Source organism: Heptranchias perlo, chromosome 9 (genome assembly GCF_035084215.1).
Source record: "Heptranchias perlo isolate sHepPer1 chromosome 9, sHepPer1.hap1, whole genome shotgun sequence".
NCBI classification, from domain to species: domain Eukaryota; kingdom Metazoa; phylum Chordata; class Chondrichthyes; order Hexanchiformes; family Hexanchidae; genus Heptranchias; species Heptranchias perlo.
Genome location: NC_090333.1, coordinates 9,945,520 through 9,972,740, shown reverse-complemented (window position 1 = coordinate 9,972,740; position 27,221 = coordinate 9,945,520). Strand labels below are relative to the sequence as shown.

Below are 27,221 nucleotides of genomic sequence, written 5' to 3'. Positions count from 1 at the left end.
CACGATCCTCCTCCCACCCCTCTCCATACCACCCTCTCCACACCACCCTCTCCACATATCCTTCCATTCCTTTCACCCTCGTACTTGTCTAGCTTCCCCTTAAATGCATCTATGCTCTTCCCCCTCAACCACTCCATGTGGTGGTGAGTTCCACATTCTCACCAGTATAAAAGTGCCTAACAATATAAAATATAGCACAATATTATATGTGCGTAAGTTTTTCGAACTTTTGTTCCATTAAGGCTGCATTTTTCATCCTCCTCACGCAGACTTTTTTCTGCAGCAAATACAAGAAAGAGTTAACATCAGCTGCGTTTTGCGGCATTATCGGGTAGCTGCTAACTCGCTACATGTTTAAAGTATATAGAGTGTGTATTGATAAGTAGCTGAGACAAGCTTGACTCCAGCAAGAACTTATGCAAATATGAAATAATTAAAATACTCCTAACTCGTGTACGGGGTTGATAAGTGAACTTTGAGCAGTCGCAACCCATTTACCGGCAGACATGGGCACACAGCACAACACTGCCCCCAAGTTGTCATTGATTGGCACCAAATGGGCAACCGCACTCCGAATGGCCGCAGGATTGGCTGGTGCGGGGCTGAGGGCATCCTTCTGAGGTTCAGGCTGAGGACACATTGTTGGGGCAGAGTAAAGGCAGCTTTACTCTGCATCGAATTGTATCGCACCCTGACCTGAGAATGCCCGAAATGGAAAACGTTCAAAATCCTCGTACTCTTTTATCTACCCACCCCCACGGCCTCGTTGCACCATTCCTTGGCCGACTCACAACCCGTGATCCTCCAGCTTTGAATTAGGGACTGCACACTATCCCCCTCCCTCTGCTCCACCATCAGTGTGTGGAGATGCCGGTGATGGACTGGGGTTGACAATTGTAAACAATTTTACAACACCAAGTTATAGTCCAGCAATTTTATTTTAAATTCACAAGCTTTCGGAGGCTTCCTCCTTCCTCAGGTGAACGTTGTTGGAAATGAAATCCTCGAAATGAAATCGCATTTATAAATCACAGAACAAGCTGTAATCACCAAGCATTGTTCTGTGATTTATAAATGCGATTTTATTTCGAGGATTTCATTTCCAACAACGTTCTCCTGAGGAAGGAGGAAGCCTCCAAAAGCTTGTGAATTTAAAATAAAATTGCTGGACTATAACTTGGTGTTGTAAAATTGTTTACAATTGTCCACCATCAGTGACAGAAACCGTTCAGCCACCATATCTCTTCATGTGGGAATTGTCTTCCCAAACCCCCACGATTTGCCACATCTCTCTCCATTTTCAAAAGCCTCCTTAAAACCTGCCTCTTAGTCCATGTCTTTGCTCACCTTCCCTAACTCTTCTAACTCAGTTGTTTTCTCTCTTGCCCCCAACCCCTCCCAGTTCCCATTTGGGAAGCGCCTTGGGACACTTGACTACATTAAACCGCTATACAAGGGTGCAGTGTTTCTGCTTCTGGACAGAAAAGTCATTTGTCACAGATGCAGATTGCATCTTCCTGGTTCAGGACATGCCAATTGCCTTTATAGGAACATAGGAATACGAGTAGGCCATTCAGTCCCTCGAGCCTGTTCCGCCATTCAATTATGATGTGGAGATGCCGGTGATGGACTGGGGTTGACAAATGTAAGGAATCTTACAACACCAGGTTATAGTCCAACTGTTTTATTTGAAAATCACAAAATCTATCATGCTCAGTTTTGAAATTTTTCAATTGACCCCCAGCCTCAAGAACTGCTTCCTGACATCACCCCTGAACAGCCTAGCTCTAATTTTAAGGTTACGCCCCTTGTTCTGGACTCCCCCCACTGGGGGAAATGGTTTCAACTGTAACTTGGCTGAATGTCTGCTTCGAGCCCGTGCTGGTTTTGCTTGCGTATTTGAACGTGTCGCGAGACGTCTGAGCAAGCCCGCCGTGAGGCGATACTAACGAGAGCTGTTCCCATGCAACCCAGGCAATCGTGGACACAGTGGACAACCTGTTGAGGTTGGAGGCTCTGCAGTCATGGAAGGACATGAACGCGACTGAACAGGCTCATGCTGCCACACTGCTGCTCGATACGCTAGAGGAAGGCGCTTTTGTCCTGGCCGACAACCTAATCGAGCCGGCTAGAGTCACGGTGCCCACCGAGAATATAGGTGAGTCGCTTTGCCGTAACAAGAGTGATATCACGGCGGAAAAGCCAGTCGGTACTCGAACTGTGACAGCTCTTCCAGTTTGTAGAAAAGAAAGAAAGACTTGCATTTATATAGCGCCTTTCACCACCTCAGGACATCCCAAAGCACTTCTGAAGTGTGGTCACTGATTAATGCAGGGAAATGCAGCAGCCAATTTGCGCATAGCAAGGTCCCACAAACAGCAATGTGATAATGACCGGATAATCTGTTTTAGTGATGTTGGTTGAGTGATAAATATTGACCGGGGAGAACTCCCCTGCTCTTCTTTGAAATATTACCATGGGATTACGTCCACCTGAGAGGCCAGATGTCTCATCCTAAAAACAACACCTTTCCGACAGCGCAGCACTCCCTCAGTACTGCACTGGAGTGTCAGCCTAGATTTTGTGCTCAATTCTCTGGAGTGGGACTACGAACCCACGATCTTCTGACTCAGAGGCGAGAGTGCTATCCACTGTGTCACGGCTGACACCATAAATCCAGCAAAGTGCTGTAGTCAGACGAAGGTGAGATCATTGCCTCGCCTGTCTTTTGTCAGCGATGATCTGTTTCCAAAAGGGGAGCAAATGTCAGCATTCCATTCTCTCGCGAGGAAATGTGGTGATAAACAGCCCTTTTCTGAGCTGAGTAATCTGCAGATCAAAGAGAAGTCAGCTGCTCAGTGCTAGACGTGAAAAAAACCAGCCTTTGGGACGTGGGCAGGAGACGGTTTCAATCCAACCCAACATCTCGAGGCGAGACAGCAAGAACAAGCTTCAGACGTTCAGATCTCGCCTTGCAAACTGCGGATCATGGCAGATTGTGTTTCAGAATAACAAACCCTTGCGTTCAAAGGGACCGCAGATTATACATTCAGTAGAAGCTTCTTTCCCAACAAACAGCGAGCAAGCATTCTCTCCATCTGATTGTTTCTTCGAAACAGGCACCGTTCAAAGTATGTGTACAGATCCCAACTGGCATTAAAGTGGCCTTTAATTGCTTCAGAAATGGTTCTTGCCCAATGTGTACGAGCAGGGTTGCACTGCCTGATAACACAGTGTAGCACTGACCCAATCACCTCTTTAGGAATTCATTAATTGTGTGGTAGGAGTGCAGGTTTCTGTTCAAAAACAATGGCTATATTTCGTTGTCTTTACAACTCGAACATAGGATCAGGAGTAGGCCATTCAGCCCCTCGAGCTTGTTCCGCCGCTCAATTAGATCATGGCTGATCTGTACCGTAACTCCATTTACCCGCCTTGGTTCCATATCCCTTAATATCCTTACCTAACAAAAATCTATCAGTCTCCGTTTTGAAATTTTCAATTGACCCCCAGCCTCAACAGCTTTTTGAGTGAGAGAGTTCCAGATTTCCACTACCCTTTGTGTGAAGAAGTGCTTCCTGACATTACCCCTGAATGGCCTAGCTGTCATTTTAAGGTTATGCCCCCTTGCTCTGGACTCCCCCCAACAGAGGAAATAGCTTCTCTCTATCGACCCTATCAACATCATCTTTAAATCATCTTAAACACAACTGGACGCTAAAGACAGTGGGGTTAGAATTGTCGTGGGGATTCTCCTGATCACCCTCTGTAACTTTGACGGAGGATTGCCGAAAACCCGGATGGGGTTGGATAAAGAGGGGTGGGAGGAGGCTCGTGTGGAGTATAAATGCCGGCATAGACCAGTTGAGCCAAACGGCCTGTTTCTGGGCTGTAGGCTCGATGTAACCCTGGCTGAAATGGCCTGTACAGGCGTTTCTCCAGGGTTTACAACCATCTTCCGCTGAAGTTACAGCAGGAAATTGGGAGAACTCCTGTGGAAACTCTACCCCCGTGCAGTTGTGATTTTCAGACCAGAACGTCCTAGGGTTGACTCCTGTGCTGAGTTAGCTGATCTCAGTCGAGGAGCTATAATTGGCCTCAGCATTCCCAGGCGAGGCGGAAGGGAAGAGGAGTAGCAAGGAGCTCCCATTTCCGATCACCATTCAGCAGCCTTCGCTGGAAAGTGAGGACCCAATCAAACCCAGCTGCGATGCCCTCTGTAGGTGAATAGCCTGCCAAGACTCACCGTTTTGGCTCACACATGAACAGTGGACTCTCGTGCAAGGTACCTGAGGGCCTGCGGGTTTGTACCCAATGTGAGTCGATGCTTTCAGGAGAAGAGGAGAGGCAATGACTATCATGGGGGGTGGGGGCGGGGGTGGGATGGGGGTGGGATGGGGGAAGGATCACACAGTGTTTGGCATGAAATGAAATTTCGACTCTTTCCTTTAAAGTAGCTACATCTGCTTATACAATTACAGGCTTGGTACAGTGCTGGCTGAGAACTGTGCCTGTGAAGTGGCAAACTGCAGTTAGACATGTCTTTAAACCAGTTTCCATTAGAATGGGGAGGCAACTGGTTCTAAGCGCTCTTGGTGTCTACCAAACATATTGGTATTTTGACACACACGGTTAGATTTTGTCAGTCCTTCTTGGGTTATGGGCGGCATTAAAATAACAATGATCGGAAAATCTGGGCCAGGAAGGATTAAAAACCATCCAGGTTTTAAATGCGATGGTTAAATATTGGGACGCGTTTAAAATTGTATGTTTTTCTCCCTTTATGGCCCGGCCCCTCTCTTAAAGGTGCGGACTCATTCTGGGAAATGGCTTCTCCCCCTTCAGGCGTCTTGTCCAACTGGCCACTTACCCTGCGTGATTCTCATTAGTGGGTTCGTGGAGTGGTATCACCGCTGAGTCATTTATGGGAATTGACCCATGTTGACAATGAAGGAAAGGTCAAGTCAGGAGGGCGTGTGACTTGGGACAGGAACTTGGAGGTGATGTGTTCCCAAGGCATTGCTGCTCTTGTCCTTCTCGGCGTTGGGGGTCCCAAGGTAGGGGGGGGGGGGTGCTGTCGAAGTAAGTGCGGCGAGTTACTGCAGTGTATCCTGTCGATCGTTCATACTGAAGCCACAGTATGGAGGAGGTGGAGTGCAGTGCAGTGGAAGGGGCATCGCTCAAACAGACTGCTCTGTCCTGAATGGTGTTGAGCTTCTTGAGTGTTGTTGCAGCTGCCCCCATCCAGGCGAGTGGTGAGTATTGCGTTGCACCCTGGACTTGAGCTTTGGAGACTGCGCAGAAGCTTTGAGGGCTCAGGCGGTGAGTTACGCAGCCTCTAGCCTGCTCGTAGCCATATTGCTGATGGCGACAGGTCCACTTTTAAGCTTCTGGTTTATGGTGACCCCCTGGGATGTTGATGCTCATGCCATTGAAGGTCAGGGGAAGATGGTTGAGCCTTTTTCTCTTGTTGGAGATGGTCATTGTAATGTGAATGTTACCTGCCCGAGTCTGGATGTTGTCCAGGTCCTGCTGTAGGATGGCATGGGCTGCTTCATTATCAGTGGAGTTATGAACGGAGCTGAACATTGTAGAACTGTCACTCCTGACAGCGGGAAGGTCATGGATGAGGTAACCGAAGATGTTTGGACAAAGGCCACTACCCTGCGCAGCTCCTGTGGTGACGTCCCAGGGAGCGATGAATGACCTCCAATAACCACAACCCTCTTCCTTTCTGTCAGACGTCACTCCAGCCACTGAAGGGTTTTCCTATTGACCCCAATTGACCTCCGTTTTAGTTAGGGGCTCCTTGGGGCCATACTCGGTCCAATGCTGCCTCGATGTCAAGGGCAGCTACTGTCGCCTCACCCCTCTGGCATTCAGCTGTTGTGTTCATGTGAGGATCACGACAGCGATGAGGTCTGGAGCGGAGTGGTCCTGGCGGAACCCAAACTGGGAATCGGTGAGTAGATGCCATTTTGGCACGACTGACTCCACCTTCCATCACTTTACTGATGATTGGGAGGAGGCTGATCTTCCAGTAATTGGCCGGTTTAAATTTATGCTGTTTTTTTTTAATGTGGATAGTGTCATAGCTCTGCTGGAACAGATTGGGAGGGAGATGAATTTTTTGCATCTGTTTTCACTATGGAGAAGGACGATGTAGACATAGAAATACGGCAGGGGGACTGTGATATACTCGAACATATTAACATCGAGCGGGAGGAGGTATTGGCGGTTTTAGCAGGCCTAAAAATGGATAAGTCCCCCGGCCCGGACGAAATGTATCCCAGGCTACTGTGTGAGGCAAAGGAGGAGATTGCGGGGGCTCTGACACATATATTCAGAACCTCTCTGGCCACAGGGGATGTGCCAGAGGACTGGAGAACCGCTAATGCAGTACCATTATTCAAGAAGGGGAGTAGGGAAAAACCGGGGAACTACAGGCCAGTGAGCCTAACATCAGTGGTAGGAAAATTATTGGAAAAAATTCTGAAGGACAAAATTAGTCTCCACTTGGAGAAGCAAGGATTAATCAGGGATAGTCAACATGGCTTTGTCAAGGGAAGATCATGTCTGACTAATTTGATTGAATTTTTTGAGGGGGTGACCAGGCGTGTGGATGAGGGTAACGCAGTGGATGTGGGATACATGGATTTCAGTAAAGCCTTCGATAAAGTCCCGCACAGGAGACTGGTCAAGAAGGTACGAGCCCATGGAATCCAGGGTGCCTTGGCACTTTGGATACAAAACTGGCTTAGTGGCAGAAGGCAGAGGGTGATGGTCGAAGGTTGTTTTTGTGACTGGAAGCCTGTGGCCAGTGGGGTACCACAGGGATCGGTGCTGGGTCCCTTGCTGTTTGTGGTCTACATTAACGACTTGGATATGAATGTAAAAGGTATGATCAGTAAGTTCGCTGATGATACAAAAATTGGTAGGGTGGTAAATAGCGAGGAGGATAGCCTCAGTCTGCAGGACGATATACCTCCCAAACCCGCGACCTCTACCACCTAGAAGGACAAGAGCAGCAGGCACATGGGAACAACAGCACCTGCACGTTCCCCTCCAAGTCACACACCATCCCGACTTGGAAATATATCGCCGTTCCTTCATCGTCGCTGGGTCAAAATCCTGGAACTCCCTTCCTAACAGCACTGTGGGAGAACCGTCACCACACGGACTGCAGCGGTTCAAGAAGGCGGCTCACCACCACCTTCTCGAGGGCAATTAGGGATGGGCAATAAATGCTGGCCTCGCCAGCGACGCACACATCCCGTGAACGAATAAAAAAAAAGATGGGTTGGTCAGATGGGCGGAACAGAGGCAAATGGAATTTAACCCGGAAAAGTGCGAGGTGATGCACTTTGGAGGGACTAACAAGGCAAGGGAATACACAATGAATGGGAGGACCCTAGGCAAGACAGAGGGTCAGAGGGATCTTGGTGTGCAAGTTCACAGATCCCTGAAGGCGGCGGAACAGGTAGATAAGGTGGTAAAGAAGGCATATGGGATACTTGCCTTTATTAGCCGAGGCATAGAATATAAGAGCAAGGAGGTTATGATGGAGCTATATAAAACACTGGTTAGGGCACAGCTGGAGTACTGTGTGCAGTTCTGGTCGCCACACTACAGGAAGGATGTGATCGCTTTGGAGAGGGTGCAGAGGAGATTCACCAGGATGTTACCAGGGCTGGAGCGCTTCAGCTATGAAGAGAGACTGGGAAGATTGGGTTTGTTTTCCTTGGAGCAGAGGAGGCTGAGGGGGGACATGATTGAGGTGTACAAAATTATGAGGGGCACAGATAGGATGGACACTAAGGAGCTTTTTCCCTTCGTTGAGGGTACTATAACAAGGGGGCATAGATTCAAGGTAAAAGGCGGGAGGTTTAGAGGGGATTTGAGAAAGAACTTTTTCACCCAGAGGGTGGTTGGAGTCTGGAACTCACTGCCTGAAAGGGTTGTGTAGGCAGGAACCCTCACAACATTCAAGAAGCATTTGGATGAGCACTTGAAATGCCATAGCACACAAGGCTACGGACCAAATGCTGGAATATGGGATTAGATTAGACAGGGCTTGATGGCCGGCGCGGACGCGATGGGCCGAAGGGCCTCTATCCGTGCTGTATAACTCTATGACTCTGTGAGGTGGGGAGAGGATAGTTCTTGACATTGTATAAGCAACTCTCTCTGTTTAAAACCCGAGTTACGTGAGGAGAGCTCCCAGCAGAAGCAGTCGAGGTTCTTTATGTTTTGTATGTGTCCCGTTTATCATGAAGGGTGGATTTTGGAGACTAACTACAGCATCAGAACAACTACCAATGCGCGATAGTTAACACGTGCAGAGTTACTGGGAAGGCCCAATTTATGACTACCATTCTGGGTAAGTTAGGGGGTGGATGTGGTGTGGGCGAAGCAGGTTTTTACTCGTTACTCTTGGACGACAATTTCTTTGACATGGGATAATCGAGGGAGAATCCACATCATAAACTCAGCAGGATGATCTCATTCGTTAGCTATTTCTGGCCAAATAGTAAATACATTTTAAAAGAACCCATGGTTTACAGACTCTCTGGGGAAGGAAACAATAAGAAAATTTTCCCATTTAGGGTGTCAGTGACAAATGGCACCTAGAGGAAATCTGTCTCCATTGTGTTCACGAATTATGTTCAACTGCAAAATACATTTGTATAATGAATGGCGTTTTTTTTTGTCTGGTAGACTGGCACATGTATTTTGCTTGTAATTAAATACAATGCTGCAGGGCAGAAATTGCATAGCTTCATTGCGATGAGTACAATACGGAGTGGGTATGGTAGCATAGTGGTTATGTTACTGGCTTTGTAATCCAGAGGCCTTGGGCTAATAATTCCAAGATGTAAGTTTAAATCCCACCAAAGCAGTTTGAGAATTTAAATTTAGTTTTTTTTTTGAACAATCTGGAAATAAAAAGCTGATATTAGCAGAAGTGACCATGAAGTTGTCGGATTGCCATAAAAACCCAACCGGTTCACTAATGTCCTTTAGGGAAGGAAACCTGCCGTCCTCGCCCGGCCTGGGCCAAAACGTGACTCCAGTCCCACGCCAACTCTCAACTGCCCTCTGAAGTGGGCCGAGCGAAGCCACTGTAGTTGCATCAAACAGAAGAAGGCCCATCACCACCACCTCCTCAGGGCAACTAGGAATCGGCCTTTCCGGCAATGTTCACATCCTGAGAATGAATTTTTTTTTAAAAAAGGTTAAGAACAGATGGTCAGGCTGCAATGTTGTCGCCCTGCCTCCAACCTGCACTCACTGGCTGCGCAGCCTTGATATTTCTGCCCTTGTAACGGAGAACCCAATTAAAAGAATGATACAAGTGTCACTTTTTGGTTAACGTTGCACCAAAGCCGAAATTACGTCGCAGACGGAGGCCGCTTGGGTATCGAACCTTTGCCGGATTGATCGGCCAGAATGGGAATTGTACTGCTGCACTGAAACCAACATCGGTTGCATGATCCGTGAATAGAATCTTACAGCACAGAAGGAGACCATTCGGTCCATCGTGCCTGTGCCGGCTCTTTGAAAGAGCTATCCAATTAGTTTCACTCCCCTGCTCTTTCCCCATAGCCCTGTAAATGTTTTCAATTGTGTTTATCCAATTCCCTTTTGGAAGTTACTACTGAATCTGCTTCCACCACCGTTTCAGGCAGCGCATTCCTGATTATAATCACTCGCTATGTAACAAAAAATTCTCCTCATCTTCCCTCTGGTTCTTTTGCCATTTACCTTAAATCTGTGTCCTCTGGTTACCGACGCTCCTGCCAGTGGAGATAGTTTGCCCCTATTTACTCTGTCAAAATCCCCTCATCACCACTACATCTCAGCACAAGGTAAGTGGGATGCCCCAATGGCCCAGGTTAAGACATGGCGTAACTCAACTGTACGGATCGCAAAGTTCCAAGTGCGACTCCCGAGTTCTTGCCGAGTTGGCTAACCTCAGCCAGGGTTAGCAGTTAGAGTTGTTGCGCTTATCTGCAGTGCTCCTGGGCTCGGGAAAGAGGGGGAGAAAAATCAGCCAGGGCTCATGCTCCCGATTGCACGGGGGCTGGAAACGTGTTGTGGATGGACAGGGTGTGCTGTCGGAATAAGGGATCTGCTTTTAGTAATGACTCACGGGCACCATTCTCCCGTGACCTGAAAAAAGGGGGGGCCCTAAGCTCACATTTGTTGCGGATTTACAACCAGTTTCATTTCCCCGTGGTAGGTTTGCACTTCCGTCGAGGTGCGAGAGGATATTTAGTGCCCACGAAACCGTACCCCCTACAATGAGCCAGGTCAAGAGAGAGATAAGACAAATTATAACGTGCGTACTGCCTCTCTTTAAATATGAGGTTTTAAGCTCTTACAAGGGGCACATTAATGGCATTGATAACAAAGTGGACAGGTCAGTTCTTGTATTGAAGCTAAAACTCGCTGCGATGGATCACTGTTCCCCACAAGTTACTCAACACCCCTCTATGAACATGCCAGCACAGATCCTTTCGAGGGGTAAGGAGGATGACAGCAGAATAAGTATTTTTCAGCACATGTTATTGTCTGATGCTTTGTAATTTGATCGCATAGTAAAAAAAAAAATCTGTTTTTTGCCTTCTTTCTTCCCCCCCCCCCCCCCTTCCCTCCTTTATCCGGTTGATCCAGTCCTGGAGGTTGGCGTGCTGAATACAGAGGGCCAGGTGCAGGACCTGAAATTTCCCCAGGGCTACATGGGCGGGAACTCGATCCACCTTTCGGGCAACACCGTCAAACAAAACAGTCGGACCGGTAAGTGCCAGGCCGAAGTAGCAGGAATTTTCCTCCAGTGGGATTATGTAAAAAAAAAATATATATTTGATTTTAGTCTTTTCTTTCTTTGTAATCACATGAAGGTAAGGAGGGTTCCAGCTGTTTTAGGTTAACTGAGGTTTTTTTTTTATTAGCCGCACGAAGTGGCCAAAGAATTGGGACAAAGAGCACCTGTATTCTATTCTGCGCGCGTATAAAAGAGAACGTTATTGTAGTTTCTTTTTAATGAGAGGTTTTTTTTTCCTCTTCTCCCTCTCCCCGGTTTGTGCAGCGAAGCTGGTCTTCACCCTGTATAAGAGCTTGGGGCAGTTTCTGACCACGGAGAATGCGACAATCAAACTGGCGGGCAACGCAAGTGGACGGAACTACTCTCTCGCAGTGAACTCCCACATCATCGCGGCTTCTATGAATAAGGAGTCCAGCCGCGTCTACGTGGCCGAACCTGTGGTCTTTACCCTGGAGCACATCGACGTAAGTTTACCTAACCCCTCCCCCCACGACGAGCAAAATAAAACTCCGAAAATAAACATGGGCGAATAACAGAAAGATCGCCGACTTCTCGATTTGTCGCAGAAAGGGTTAATTTGGTCTCGGGATTTACCTGACTAGTGCAGTGCTCGTTAACTACTCTTAATGACACCCGCTGTCTAATCCTTTAAGTGATAACCACTTTGCATGGTTTAAATTGGATTTGACCTTTGTGATCCCCCCCCCCCATGCCGAGATTTAAATAAAGGTTTGACATTCTCTCTCTCTCTCTCTCTCTTTTTTCCCTCCCCACCCCCCGCCCTTTCAACTTGTTCCAGCCTGACAACTACTTCAACGCAAACTGCTCATTCTGGAGCTACTCTGAGCGCACCATGATGGGCTTCTGGTCCACCCAGGGCTGCAGGCTGCTTGACACCAATCGGACCCACACCACGTGCGCCTGTAGGCACCTGACCAACTTTGCGATCATCATGGCCCACAAGGAGATTGAGGTGAGTGCCAACGCGTTCCTGGGACTTATGGTGCCTCGCGTGTGCACAGAATAAGTACAGGCCCTTCCCCCGCCCCCCCCCCCCCCCCCCGGAATTCTACTACTGTGTAGAGACTTGACTACCTTTTCTTTTTCTAAACCACATCAAAGAAATTTTGATAGAGAAGATGGGGTGAAACGTCTCCACTGGCAGGTAACCAGAGGACACTGATTTAAGCTAATTAGCAAAAGAACCAAGGGGGGATGATGAGACTTTTTCACGCAGCGAGTTTTTACGAGCTGGAATGCACTGCCTGAAAGGGTGATGGAAGCAGATTCAATAGTATCTTTAAAAAAAGGGAATTGGATATATACTTGAAAAGGAAAAAAAAATTGCAGGGCTATGGGGAAAGGGCAGGGGGAGTGGGACTAATTGAATAGCTCTTTCAAAGAGCCGGCACAGGCACGATGGGCCGAATGGCCTCCTCCTGTGCTGTTTGATTCTACGATTCTAATCATTTCATGCAGAAGGGCTTAGCAGACAGTTGATGCCCATTGAGCATTTATTTCCTGTTGCCGATATAATAAATTTCAGTCCCCTTGCTCTTGTTTTATTATCAGTAAGCGAGCATATTAAACCTACCTGCCCGCCCTTCGTTTGCAGTACACCAACGGGATGCACGAGCTGATCCTGTCCATCATCACCTGGGTGGGAATTGTCATCTCCCTCGTCTGCCTGGCCATTTGCATCTTCACTTTCTGCTTCTTCCGAGGCCTGCAGAGCGACCGCAACACCATCCACAAGAACCTGTGCATGAATCTGTTTGTCGCTGAATTTATCTTCCTCGTGGGCATCGATAAGGTTAAATACGAGGTAAGGGCCCGGCCTTGGTATTGATTTCCTGGCAGTGCTGTTCTTGGGGAGAATTGACTTTGTTCCGAAATGGATGTGAGTTTAAACATGACTCCGCTGTCAACCTCCGGTATATCAAGCTGACACGCCAGTGTTAAAGGCTTATGATTCACAGCCTGTTTAGCAGCAGCCATCTTTAACTGTGGTATTGAACAAACAGACGATGATGGGGAGTTTATAAATCAAGGCACTGTTTATAGACTTGTGGACATCTATGCAAACCACTCATTGGAGATGATAGGTCAGGGCATCCAGTGTGAAGTTGATTTGTCTAAAACTGCCGCTGAAAGATTGTTCTTCAATACATAGAATTACATTGAATGAACAGCACAGAAACAGGCCATTCAGACCCAGCTGGACTATGTCAGTGCTTATGCTCCACATGAGTCTCCTCTCACCTACTACATCCAATCCTATCTCCATACCCTTCTATTCCTTTCTCCCTCATGTGTTTATCTAGCTTCCCCTTAAATGCATTCATGCTATTTGCCTCAACCACTCCATGAGGTAATGAGTTCCACATTCTCACCACTCTCTTGAGTAAAGAAGTTTCTCCTGAATTCCTCATCGGATTTATTGGTGACTATCTTATATTTATGACCCCTCTAGTTTGGGACGCCCCCACAAGTGGAAACATCTTCCCTACGTCTAATACATTCCCTTCCCCCAACACACACATATGAACGTATGAAAGTGCCGGGACAGGAAAGGACCAGCTGGTCCAGCTCGCCTGTCCCGTACAGTTATGATGCCTTACACATAACGACCTAAGACACTTGCTAGCTACTAGATGTCACGTAAATCTCCTCTGAACATACGAAAGATGAAGGACTAGCTGGTCTATCGAGCCGGCCCCATACAGCCGTGATGCTCTAAGCATTGTGATTAACAACAAAGAGGCAAAATAAAGAAACCAGAGGCCAATTAGGGGGATAAAAATCAGGAAATTCCACTCCGATCCCTCTAGGCAATCTAATCCATTAACCATGACTTATACAAGAGGTAGGTAACAAATAATATGACATAATCTCTGCCCCAGCCAGGAAGCGCTCTACCTCTCTCTCGAAGCTATACAGTGAATCAACACTCATTAACCTAGATTTTCCGAATTATGTTACTTTAACCTTTATTTTATGTTAAACGGGATAGCTCTGCCGTTTAAAATCATACTGATTACAAAAACCTAAGTTCATGACCTTTGCTGGGATATGGTTCTAAGGTGCCAGTGACCCTCTGGTACCACGCCCAGTTGCCCAGTCATCACTTGTGTACCTGGACAATGAGTGCCGGTGGACTATTCGACAACATGGGGCATCGCAACCGAGCTCAATTAAAATCGTCCCCGATTTAAACTTCACGCCCAACTGGCTGTCTCCTCATAAATTGGGCCGTAGCTTCTGGCCCAGTTGCTCTTTGGCTCCAACAGCCAATTGCTCAAAGAGGGTTTTGTGCCCCAATGTTTTGAAATGTTAAAAGTGCTGGTGGTTTAGCGGCTGCTGACGCCCGACATTCCAGCTCGGCTCCCCGAGGCTCATGCGCTAAACACTAGAAGCGCCACGAATAGATTTAAATGAGCTGACCTTGGGTTATTATGTAAGGTCAGATAGTGGGGTGTAGGTGGTCACTATCACAGGAGCAGTGGTCCTGCCAGTGCTGTACAAGGAGTGCATTATCTGCCCCCTGTATGTAGAAGTTAATTGACAGCCCAACTCTGTGGCTGTGTCTCTTTTTCCTTTTCCCCTTCCTGCCTTTTCTCTCACCGATACATCTACGGTTAGTGATCCTTTTAACATTCCTCTCAGGCTGTTGAGATACCATCCAACTGTCTCTTTCTCCTCTCTGCATCATCGCTGTGTTGAAATCCAGATTCTCTGTCTGAATAAACAAGTTTGCATTTATATAGCACCTCTTACATCCTCAGGACTTTTTTTTAGCCAATTAATTCCTTCTCCTACTCTAAATGATTCTTTCTCAAGACCATGGAATTCCTTATCTCTCAGCCTTTCCCTCCTCCATTAACCCAAGCTTGGCACCACCCAATCATTACTTCCTGGTTTGCCTGATCCGTCTTTCGGATGAGACGTTAAACCAAGGCCCCGTCTGCCCGCTCGGGTGGACGTGAAAGATCCCACGTCACTTATGCGAAGAAGAGCAAGGGAGTTCTCCCTGATGTCCTGGCCAATATTTATCCCTCAACCAAAATAAACATTCGGGCCTCATTGCTGTTTGTGAGAGCTTGCTGTGTGCCTTTACCCACAATAGAACAATGACTACACTTCAAAAGTACTTCATTGGCTTTAAAACGCTTTGGGACGTCCTAAGGTCGTGAAAGGTGTATATAAAGGCAAGTTTTTTCCTTTCTTTCTTTCTGTCTTTCTTTTCTTTTCTGTCTGTCTTTCTCTCTCTCTCTCTCTGTTTTTTTCTCTCACTTTTCAGCCTTCGTTCTGGCCTGCACTATGGGCGATGTACCTTCACCTTGATCTCAGAGAGACCTGGCTGTACAGGATCAGTGGGGTTATCTATACCCAGAGGAATGTCGGGGCAATCACTTTTTGTGACACTTTTACCGACATGAACATCACTGATGATCTTGTTACAGTTTAATTCACACCGAAGATGACAGAACTTTTGCGTGTGTCTCTCCTATTTTCGAATGTGATTTTTGCACAGATGTGACACATTTCAATGCTATTGTATGCAGTGCTGTATCATACCGGCACCGGGGAATAAAAGCACCAGGAGCATTACATTTTAGTCAATTTGAATTAAACAGCGCGATATGAAATTGTTTTGAAGAAAACATCCAAAATTATGGAGTAGTTTAATGCTTAATAACTCATCAAATCCTTGGTAATTGCTGTTCATTTACTTTTCTAATCTCCCGCCTCTCCTCATCAAATATTCATATATTTCATATAATGATTCCAGAGGTCGCATAGATTAGATGCATATGCTATCTGCATTATGTTTTTTTAATGTAATTACATGGGAAGGTGATGAATTATTTAAAAATTGCAAAGTTTGAAATTGGGCTTTTGGTGATTAGTCATTTATATAAATGTCATTGCGGTCTTTTGGCGGATGTCGTCTCAACTTTTAAGAGGAAATGGTGAAGAGCGGATTAAGTTATTAAAATGACAACACAGTAAAAGTCTTTGTTCTTGCTCTGCAAGTAACAGTGTGGAAAAATGCACTTCCGATCGGTTAAATAACTTGACATTCCTCCCCGGGAAACAGGTGACGGTCTGATTCCGGTCGTTTGCTATTTTGGTGGAGCGAGCATGGGATCGGACTGGGCCACGCTGCACCCAGTGGTCAAATAGCCGGCCGACTCCTACCGTCTCAGCAGAGGACCCGTCCGCCACCCAGGAAGCTGTACGCCATCGGTTGGGCAGGGGAATCACAGGAAATAAAGCATTCCGCATTTTCTCAAAGATTATCTACCAAAGCTCACGCTATCCCTCCTACGATTTTAAAGGTGCCTTTCTTTTTTTTCCCCCCCTCTCTCTTGTTTCAGATTGCCTGTTCCATATTTGCTGGGGTGCTGCACTTTTTCTTCCTTGCTGCCTTTGCTTGGATGTGCTTAGAAGGCGTTCAGCTCTATCTCATGCTGGTGGAGGTCTTTGAGAGTGAATACTCTCGGAAAAAGTACTTTTACCTCTCCGGCTACCTCTTTCCGGCTATTGTTGTGGGAGTCTCGGCGGCTATTGACTATAAGAGCTACGGGACAAAGAAATCGTAAGTAGATAGCAGGCAGCTCAAACATTCCCCGCCAACAGCTCTGTAAGGAATGCAGTCTTAATGCACCAAATGATGAATTTTATTATTTAATTAAACTTAGTGTCGTATGAGTACCTTTCAGAAAATCACAGTACCATAGCTTTCCTCTGAAGTACAGGTGTTTTGACATGCAGCCTATTGTATCTGGTGCTTCAACATTCCCGATCAGTTGAGTTTAATTTTAAGGACAGCACCTTTAAGTTCTCCCACAAGCTCGCAGCACGTAACTGAGCCATACAGGCTAGAAGGTCCCTGTTTCAATCATTGTTCTGTGCTGAGTTAGCTGGGCTTAGCCCGGGTGGCTTTCAGTTGGCCTCAGCACCTGGGGCTGGGGGACGGGGGGGGGGGGAAGACGTGGGCCAGGGTTGTTTGCTCCTGGTTACTCTTCCCCTGCTGGGGAGTTGGCGCTTGTTGGCAGGATCGGGCTGGGCTGCAACGCCCTCCCAACATCAAATATCCTGCACAAGACTCAATGTCTAGACTCGTACAGGAAGAACAACTGCCTGGATGAGGCACTGGGAAGTTTTAAGCCCCAGCGACTGCTCCCTGGTGTCCTTCAGTTGCATCCCAGCAAGGAGTCGAGATCTTCAGGAGATCCGGGGGGGGAGCAAAATCGAATCGACTTTCTCAGAGTTGGAAAATATTTTGATGTCCTCATTAGAAATCCATAAATCCAGTTAGCTAATTGAAGTTTTTTGTTTGTCAGAAGTTGACAATATTACCAGATTGGTCAATCAAAAATCCAGGTCAAAATCCTGGAACTCCCTACCTAACAGCACTGTGGGAGAACCTTCACCACACGGACTGCAGCGGTTCAAGAAGAAGGCCCACCACCACCTTCTCAAGGGCAACTGGGGATGGGCAATAAATGCTGGCGTTGCTAGTGACGCCCACATCCTGAGACTGAATATAAAAGAATTATTTTTATGGAGATGTGAATGGGAATTTCTTTAAATGGATTTTATGTTGATTGTATCTTTCTCCTCTCATTGCAGCTGCTGGCTGAGAATCGATAATCATTTCATTTGGAGTTTCATTGGGCCCGTTTGTTTTATCATTCTGGTAAGACAACTTGGCAGTTGCCATTTTTTTTTGCTGTTTATTTTATTATTCGGAGTCCGAAAGGCCGGACGGAGATTGGTGTCTTGGGACTTTGCTAACCCAAGAACAATGCCCTTTGTTAGCACTGAGCAGATTTGAAGGAAGAGAACTTTCAACACCAAGGGACACAAGTGTGATTTGCTTGAGTTTACCACTAACACACTGAGTGATACTTCCATTTGCTATCAACAGATGTCCTGCCTTCTGCTTCTATTCTGGGTCATTATGTAAAATATCACTGTACATAACGCAGGCCAGGAAATGGAGCTAATGGCACCGAGCTCCTATTTTTAAAAACAGCAATTCCCAAGATGCAAATACATTTTGGGGGATAATAAATGAGAAGAAGTTTCTGCTTTTAGTTTCCAGCTTTCTTTGCGACCTCACTTTTTCAGGTGCTGAGTCGAGGTGGGGGGAGCAGTGTACAGTGATGGAGGCACCAGCAGGCTCGATCAAGTGACTGCCCATTATGTGTGATAGTTGGGGTCCATGGTATCACGGCTGAGCTAGATCCAGTCCTATCCTTATAATGACCCCCACATGGATGTGGGCTCGGACAGAAGTATAGGAATAATGAGCAGCAACCCTGGCATTCTGCTTCCCTCCCTAGCTTAGGGGTGAAAGAAAGAAAGAATTTGCATTTATAGGGCGCCTTTCACAACCTCAGGACGCCCGAAAGCACTTTACATCCAATTAAGTACTTTTTTGTAGTCACTGTTTTACTGTAGGGAAAGAAGCTCCCACAAACAGCAATGTGATAATTACCAGATAATCGGTTATTTTAGCAAGGACTCCCCTGCTCTTCTCCAAAAATAGTGCCGTGGGATCTTTTACGTCCACCTGAGAGGGCAGATGGGGCCTCGGTTTAACATCTCATCCAAAAGGCGGCACCTCCGACAGTGCAGCACTCCCTCAGTACTGCATTGGGGATTGTTGGCCTGGCATTAAGTGCTCAAGTATCTGGAATGGGACTTGAACCCACCAACTCAAAGGCGAGAGTGCTACCCGTTGAGCCACAGCTAAGATGGGCGCTGAGGCCAAATGCAGCAACCCTACACAGCTGCCTCTTTCTGTCATTAAAAAAGCAATTTGTCAGATGAATGTTCCTGACACCAGCGGAGGTCAGTGTGTACAGAGTCTCGTAGCTGAAATTAGGCTCAAAAAAATTCTCTCTTCCCAACCGAAATTCAACGGATGCAAGTGCTGGTAATGGCACGTCTTTTCAAAGGGAGGTTTGAGTTGATCTCTACTGGCCATTTGGTGTCGATGGTGCCCTGCTGTTGTTGTGCTGAACTTGTTCAGCAAGCTCTGTAAACCTCAGCTCATCCAAAATTCTGCTGCCTGTATCCTAACTCGCACCAAGTCCCATTCACCCATCACCCCTGTGCTCGCTGATCTGCACTGGCTCCCAGTCTGGCGCTGCCTCAAATTTAAAATTCTCATCCTTGTTTTCAGATCCCTCCATGGCCTTGCCCCTCCCTATCTCTGTAACCTCCTTTAGATCTACAAATCTCCGAGATCTCTGTGCTCCTCCAATTCTGGCCTCTTGCGCATCCCCAATTTTCTTCACCCCACCATTGGCGGCTGTGCCTTCGGCTGCCTAGGCCCTAAGCTCGGGAATTCCCTCTCTAAATCTCTCCACATCTTTACCCCTCTCTCCTGCTTTAAGATGCTCTTTAAAATCTACCTCTCTGACCAAGCTTTTGGTCACCTGTCCTAATATTTCCTTATCTGGCTCGGTGTTAACATTTGTTTGATAACGCTCTGGTGAAGCATCTTGGGACGCATTACTACCTTAAAGTCGCTATATAAATGCAAATTGTTGTTGTAAGCAGAGAATTCTGTTTGACGAAGGCTATTAACCTGGACGCCTCAGGCAGTGCCTCAATATTGGTGACTGCAGGCCAGAACAAGACTAAACTGTTGGAGCCTGGTTGAATGGCACTCAAGTTGCATTGGCCATGTTTGGTCACAGCGCACTCATCTTTACCTCGCATGCCATCATTATCCACTCACAAATCATTTAGTCCTGCGACTGACGGACACCAGGGAGCAGTATTCCCAGTGTCGAAATGAAAACAGCGAGTAGCAATCAAAGGGTAGTAGGACAGTTCCTCCGAGTAATTCTTCTCTTCCAATTGCTTTGCCCTCTAATCGTCCCATCTGGCTAAAAGACAAGAGAGGGTCTGGAATAATACCTTCCGTGTAAGAGAACAGAGCAGAGCGATAGCGGATGGGAACTGTGTTCATTAACAGATATCTGGGAGGCTTTCAAGTCGCAGGGAAACCTAGTGATCCATTTGCATTGTGTAGAATATTATAAACTGCCTTATTCTAATGTATCTGTAAAGCTGTTCTCGCCCCCCCCCCAACCAGGTGTACAAATATTCATACCAACAGAAGCCCCCACCCACAAAGGACATAATTATGTCAGCTTCCAGCGTCCCTGTGAGCTGCTTGCCTGTGGCGTGAAGGTTATCATATCTATGAAAGAAACCGTGTGCACGTAATGAGCATTGGGAAACCATTAGTATGCCTGAAACGCTTTAATGAAAGGTTGGATCATGACACGTCAATAGCTGTTCTTATCATTTGGACAGCTCCATCTGCACCTTTAATATTTAATTCAGTTCATTCAGAGTTCAGCCTTGCACACACGTTCCCGAGCCTTTCTTCAGAGAGCAATCTCGCGGCCCATCGGTCCCAGAGAGGAATGAGCTTTTTTTGCTTGGCTGGCAGCGGGGACTCCTCAGAAACAAGCGGAGCTGCTTTCAGGAGGTAACGGATGGTGGGGGGGGGGGGGGGGGGAGGGAGAGGGGGGGGTTGGGGGGGAGCTCCAGGGAGGCCGAAGAGGAGTAGGAACATGTTCGGTTCAGATAGGTTACTTTAGAATGGTGTTTCACTGCTCTTGCCTCATTGTATCCGTGTCAGCTCTGCAGGGTGTGTGAAATGAATTTTAAACTGCTAAGCTTGTGGTGGATGTGATTTGACTGGGCAGGTTGATGGCTATAAAATACACTCTGTGCTCCAGTAATCTGTGGGCTGCAGTTGAACATCTTTAAACAGCTGTAGATTGCAATGCTAACACTTTGCTTCAGCCACTTAACGTTTAGCAAAAAAGAAAATGATGAGACTATTACTTTATCTGCGAATACTCAGCCACTCGGTTATTTGAAACATCTTTGACGGAAGAATAATGGAAGGTGTAGTGGGCTCAACAGCATCAGCTTTACCAGAGTTTAAAATTCTTTTCCTTGCGCTCGAATCTCTCCAATGGCCTCTGTAACCTCCTCCAGCCCTACAACCCTCCGAGATCTCTGCATTCTTCCGATTCTGGCCTCTTGCGTATCCCTCGTTTCCTTCGCTCCACCGTTGGCGGCCGTGCCTTCAGCTGCCGAGGCCCAAAGCTCTGGAATTCCCGCCCTCAACCTCTCCACCTCTCTACCTCTCTCTCTTCCGCCTTTAAGGCACTCCTTAAAACCTTCCTCTTTGACCAAGCTTTTGGTCACCTGTCCTAATATCTCCTTCTTCGGCTCAGTGTCAGTTTTTATCTGATTACGCTTCTGTGAAGCGCCTTGGGACGTTTACTACGTTAAAGATGCTATATAAATGCAGGTGGTTGTTGTTGTAACAAAGCCAAGAACTATTTCTTAAGAATCTGTAAGGAAAGTGAGGGTTTCCAGAAGTATGTAAGCACCCATTTCTTTTGCTTTAGAAATAAGTTTAATGCACATTTATATATTTTAAAAAAACACAATTTAAAACAGCGAGACCTCTTTTTTAAAAAAAAATAATTTTGGACTTTCTCACTCCCTATAAATATCTCCTCACTTCTGACTTGCAGCTTATTTTTGCAATGATGTATAAGCCCAGGAATTACACCATGCGATATCTGAAAGAAGAAAAAGGATTTGTATTTATATAGTGCCTTTCATGTCGTCTTCTGAGTCAGAAGGTTGTGGTTTCAAGTCCCACTCCAGAGACTTGAGCACAAAATCTAGGCTGACACTCTGTGAGGGAGTGCTGCACTGTCGGAGGTGCCGTCTTTCGGATGAGAAGTTAAACCGAGGCTCCGTCTGCCCTCTCAGGTGGACGTAAAAGATCCCATGGCACTATTTTCGAAGAAGAGCAGGGGAGTTCTCCCCGGTGTCCTGGCCAATATTTATCCCTCAACTAGCATCACTAAAACAGATTACCTGGTCATTATCACATTGCTGTTTGTGGGACCTCGCTGTGTGCAAATTGGCTGTCACGTTTTCCTAAATTACAACAGAAAGAAAGACTTGCATTTTTATAGCGCCTTTCACGGGACATCCCAAAAGCACTTTACAACCAATGCAGTACTTCTAAAGTGTAGTCACTGTTGTAATTCGCATCTCGACAACTCTCTATCCTCTCCTGAACGGAAATGTGATAGCACACAAGGTCTCACAAGCGGCAATGAGATAATGACCAGATAATCTGTTTTAGGGATAAATATTGACCAGGACACTGGGGAGAACTCCCCTGCTCTTCTTTGAAATACTACCATGGGATCTTTTACATCCATCTGAGAGGGCAGATGGGTCCTCGGTTTAACGTCTCATCTGGAAGGCGGCACCTTTGACAGTGCAGCACTCCCTCAGTACTGCATTGAAGTGTCAGCCTGGATTATGTGCTCAAGCCTCTGGAGTGGGACCTGAAGCCACAACCTTCTGACAGAGACGAGAGTGCTTCCAACTGACTACCCTTCAAAAAAAAACGTATTTCATTGGCTTTAAAGGGCCGCGCGACGTTCTGAGATCCTAAATGCAAATCTTCCTACTTTCTTTCATCAGGATGTCCCAAAGCACTTCAATACCAATGAATTGCGTGTGAAGTGCAGTCAGTGCCCTGTGGGGGAATGCAGCAGTCGATTTTCACGCAACAAGGTCCTACTACCAGCGATTGATATAAATCTGTTTTTTTTTCTTGTGATGGTTGGGGAGGAATGTTGGCCAGGACAACTGCCCAGCTCATCTTCGAACAGTGGCGTTGGATCATTTACGTACACCTGACCGAGCCATTTAACATCTCAGCCGATAGATGACACCGACATCCCTCAGCCTGCCTGGGGCGAGGGCCTCGCACACTGCCAATACTTTTAACACCCCATCCCCACCCTTGCACGCCCCGTTCTTGTCCAGCATGGGGGGATTAAAATCAAGGCTCTGGTCTCTCCCCTTCTCCCACCAAGCTACCAGCACCACATCTTGTTCCCCTACTTTAAGTCCTTCCCTTACCTCCCTTGAAAAAGATCAAGAGGAGGCATTCCAGCGATTCACATCTCTACGACCCTCTACCCTCTCCTGAACGCACTAAGGCCTCCTTCAATACAGAAGAATTTTATTTTGAGCACGTTAAGGTTTATATATTATTATCCCACATTTTCAGGCAATAGATTTTCAACCCATTATTTGTGTGGAGTTACTGAAAGAACAAGGCAAAGAAATGTCAAGCATCCCTGCCTTGTCCACTTCTTAATGAGCAGGCTTAGCAAAGAATGCTTTGAATAGGTCATAAGAAACGTAATTGCTTACAGTAGCTTTTTGTACTGAAATACGTTGAAAAATAATTTCTTTGCCTTTGACCAAATTCCCTCGAAATGAGCTTCATGAATGAAATGATTCAGTCACGCATTCATTTCCCCCATTGGCCTGTGAGTTTGTGCGCCACTGCGAACCCTTTTGTACGACTGCCTTCTAATTATGACAGAGAGTCCATCGCAACATCAATAGGCTGTGATGTATTTTAATAAGTGCTTGGGCCCGTTTCTGTATAATAGGAGCAACCCATCACAAACTAACTGGTTTTGAAAGCTTTGTTTCTGGGAATATTGATTTGAAAGGCGAAATAAATGTGTCGAATCATTGCGCCTTTTAACCTTGCCGTACTTAATATTCAATAGTTGAATTTTTCTTTTGAGGATTTAGCGCAGTGTTAAAACCGCGCAGTCAAAATTGATGCAGAGCTTGTATTTGTCTCAGGAAGGAACCTTGCAGCTAACGCAGGGAGAAGGTTCAAATCTTTTTTTGCTCTTTCAAATTTAGCATTGATCATTAGTTATATAATAAAAAAGAAAAAAAAAACTATGAATATGTCATTCTGGACTTCATTTGACTTGGAGACCAGCACTGATCCTTCATTTTGTCGACAGGTCAATCTCATCTTCCTGATCATCACCGTGTACAAAATGGTGAAGCACACGCCGACTTTGAAACCAGATTCGAGCAGGTTGGAGAACATCAAGTAAGTGGCGGGAATTAGGGGCGTGGAGGGGGGAGAACACTGTTTTTGTTTTATTTTGTGCTCTGCCCCGAACACGCTTTGTCGATTGGGGAACTGGTTTCCAGGGAGACCGCGGCGCTCCGTGAGTTCCTGCCTCCCCTCCACAGCAGCCACGGCCATCGTGCAAGGGGACCCCGGTTCAAATCGACCCTCTTCCATAACATGCCCGAAAGGTCAGAGATGTTTGCCAACATTAGAGGGTAATTTCAGAATTGAACCCGAGCCAAGCAAGTGTAAATCTCATGTTTGTCAGAAAAGCAGTAATTTCGTTTGGATTTTAAAAACACAGTGTGATGTTTGTTTGCATATTTGCTGTGATTTAACAGAGTTTGTTTTGCTAAATGGCTTCCTTCTCTTGTATTCTGAAAAATATTCCTTTTGTAATCTTGCATTCTTAAGAGACTTAACTGAGTGTTTGTCGACAGATAGAGAGGCTGCTCATTGTTTCTGTGATAACTGCAGGCTTAGCTTCTCTATTAAATGTCAACTGCACATCAACATGTGATATTTGCACAGAATAATGATAGAAAATATTGTTTAACATTTGTGTGATGTGGGACATGTAGAACTAAGGATTGTTACGATCTGGAATGCACTGCCTGAAAGGGCGGTGGAAGCAGATTCAATAGTAACTCTCAAAACGGAATTGGATAAATACTTGAAGGGAAAAAATTTGCAGGGCTATGGGGAAAGAATGAGAAGTGGGACTAATTGGATCGCTCTTTCAAAGAGCCGGCAAAGGCACCATGGGCCGAATGGCCTCCTTCTGTGCTATATGATTCACCGCCACATTTAATGTGAAAGAATTAAAATGGTTCTGGTTCAATATTATCACCTAACTTTCACCCAGTGCAAATTATTGGAAAAGATACGTTTTTCAACACAAGCGTTGTGAGTCAAATACTTTGTGAAGGTCGGTGTGATACAATTTACATTTCTATCTGGCTTAGCGTTTTGTTGTCTTTACATTGTGCAGTTCCACAGTCTACATCACACAAATGGCCACAAAGTATCATTGGGACTGATTTAAATGTAGAAAATAATTGAGCGCAAAAGCCCAGCCTCTCTTTATGGTCCATTGGTCATGCTTATTGTGTGACTGAGCCATGTAGACCAGAAGGCCCCAGGTTGGTTTCAGCCAGGGTTGCAGTTAGGGAGATTGGCATTAGAGCTGCTGGGGTGAGGAGGGGGGAAAAATATAAATCAGGATTCCTCCCCACTCCTGCTTGCTATCCATTGACTCCCGCTGCCAAGTCAGCATTCATGGGCATTTGGTTGATGCCAGGAGCTGTGATGCGCTCCACGGTCAAATAGCCAGCCAACGCTCGCTGACTGAGTTTCGTACACGCAAAAAACTGCAGGAGCCCAAGCCTGAACTCCAGCAAGTGGACAATGCTTCAGGAAAGGAGAGCGAGGGGGAGGGATGGGGCGGGGGTGGGAGGAGGGAGAGGTGGTGTCAAACTAGAAACAAATATCGGTAGTTCAATGATGCTGTAGTGTTTAAGACTGATGTTAGATGGCAGGATATGTGAATTCCATGATCACTGCATGCTGCATGAAGAGAGAGAGCTAATCTATAGGATCTCTCTCTCTCTTTCTCTCTCTTCCTTTCGTTTCTGCTCATCCACACCAGTAATTACCGTGTATGCGATGGCTACTATAACACAGACTTACCAGGGTAAGAAAGAATCATGCATAAGAAAAAAACTATTATTAATGCATGATTTAATACTTTGTGGCTTGAGTAATTATTTGTCGACGTAATAATTGCCTTAATTCTGGCCGCAAGTTTTATAAACTTTTCTAAAACATGTATGACCGTTTCCGTATTAGAATTATTTGGATATATATATCTAATAGCTGGCAGTTGCCTTATTTTTTTTATATTTAAAGAAAACATTAATTTCTTCAAATATAATTGTGTAAGCGCTTACTTAAAATTCATTTTGCATTCAATATTGTCTAATTTTTATTTTTGTTTCTCTTTCTGCTTATAATGCATTCTAGCTATGAGGATAATAAGCCATACCTCAAGTAAGAGCTTTAGCCCAAAGCTAAATATACTGAACCACTTTTTCTCTCTTTCCTCGCGCGAGTTTCCCTTTACGTTTCCCATATTTCTGCTTTTTTTTTCCGACGAATCCTAGCGATACTGACAAATCTAACTCTACACAAGAGCTACAGCTTCAAGGAGAACACTGCCACCACCAGCTCAGGGGAACTAGGGATGGCCATTAAATGCTGGCTTGCCAGCGTCACTCACATCCCAAGAACAAATTTGAGAAAAGGGACTTCTGTTCCAAATTTATCTTCTCGTAGTTTTAATTTTTGCACCTTCATGCATAGTGTGCGAGAGAGATTACCGTAAACCCTAAAACTAAAATCGCCCATTTTCTTCTTGGCCTCGTGCATAAAATTAGGCCTCAGGCTCCAACTGTTCCTTGGACCTGTTGAGATTTTGCATACCGTTTCGTTTAGCAAAATAGTGTAAATAGAAAATGGGAGTTACATTATTCATTATCTGCTATTTTAAAGAAACTTGAACCCTGATTTGGGTCAACATCTTCATTCAATAGCAGACATAAACATTTCATGTGTTGCTGACTGATATCGCACAGTTTCTCAGATACCTCTACTGGCTTTAAGTGAAGGTTAGTAACAGATTGGAAATTGCAAGTGTCCCTCACATAAGCCTAAGCTAGAAAGTGACAGAAACCTGGTTAGAATCAAGCTTATAGAAGGAGAGATCATGCACATCTTAATCTGCTTACTGGAGAAGGCAGCTGCAGTAATAACAATTAAAAGCTGCTATCAGGGTGTGTTTTTTAATGCAGTATAGGCTTTAACCTAAGCAGATTTTTTTTTTTGTTCCCCATCACCAGGTCTTGGGTTCTGGGTGCATTTGCTCTTCTCTGTTTACTTGGCCTGACTTGGACATTCGGACTGCTGTTCATCAACGAGGAGTCTGTCGTAATGGCCTATCTCTTCACAATATTCAACGCCTTCCAAGGAATGTTTATTTTTATATTTCACTGCGCTCTTCAGAAAAAAGTAAGTCTTCTCCTTCTGCAACCCCATGAGTAATTAGAGCAGAGGCTTGCAAACTTTTCTGTCTGTGGAGGGGGGGCGGTGGGGAGCCTACAAATATTGACAGAAATGCAGGGGACCCCCTGGAAATATACAGCCTCATGGGCCCCTGAAAATACTGACACTCACCCAGGACCCCTTCAAACATTAACACACACCCAGGACCCCTTGAAAATATTACACACTTATGGGGACCCCTTAAAAATATTGACACATACCCAAGGACCCTTGAAAATATTAACACACGTCAGGGAC

The 27,221-nt window shown here is 45.9% G+C and overlaps 1 protein-coding gene across 6 annotated transcripts in view; it reads left to right on the top strand.

Moving 5' to 3' along the window:
- Positions 1 to 27,221, top strand: part of adgrl2a (adhesion G protein-coupled receptor L2a) — a 400,733-nt gene that overhangs the window by 349,811 nt on the left and 23,701 nt on the right. For all 6 annotated transcript variants that reach the window (XM_067989840.1, XM_067989839.1, XM_067989841.1 and 3 more), the window contains 9 exons: positions 1,975 to 2,158; positions 10,678 to 10,800; positions 11,093 to 11,292; positions 11,628 to 11,801; positions 12,444 to 12,653; positions 16,210 to 16,430; positions 17,468 to 17,534; positions 23,749 to 23,840; positions 26,762 to 26,930. In XM_067989840.1, coding sequence (XP_067845941.1) covers positions 1,975 to 2,158; positions 10,678 to 10,800; positions 11,093 to 11,292; positions 11,628 to 11,801; positions 12,444 to 12,653; positions 16,210 to 16,430; positions 17,468 to 17,534; positions 23,749 to 23,840; positions 26,762 to 26,930 — 1,440 coding nt within the window. The remainder of the gene's footprint in view (positions 1 to 1,974; positions 2,159 to 10,677; positions 10,801 to 11,092; positions 11,293 to 11,627; positions 11,802 to 12,443; positions 12,654 to 16,209; positions 16,431 to 17,467; positions 17,535 to 23,748; positions 23,841 to 26,761; positions 26,931 to 27,221) is intronic.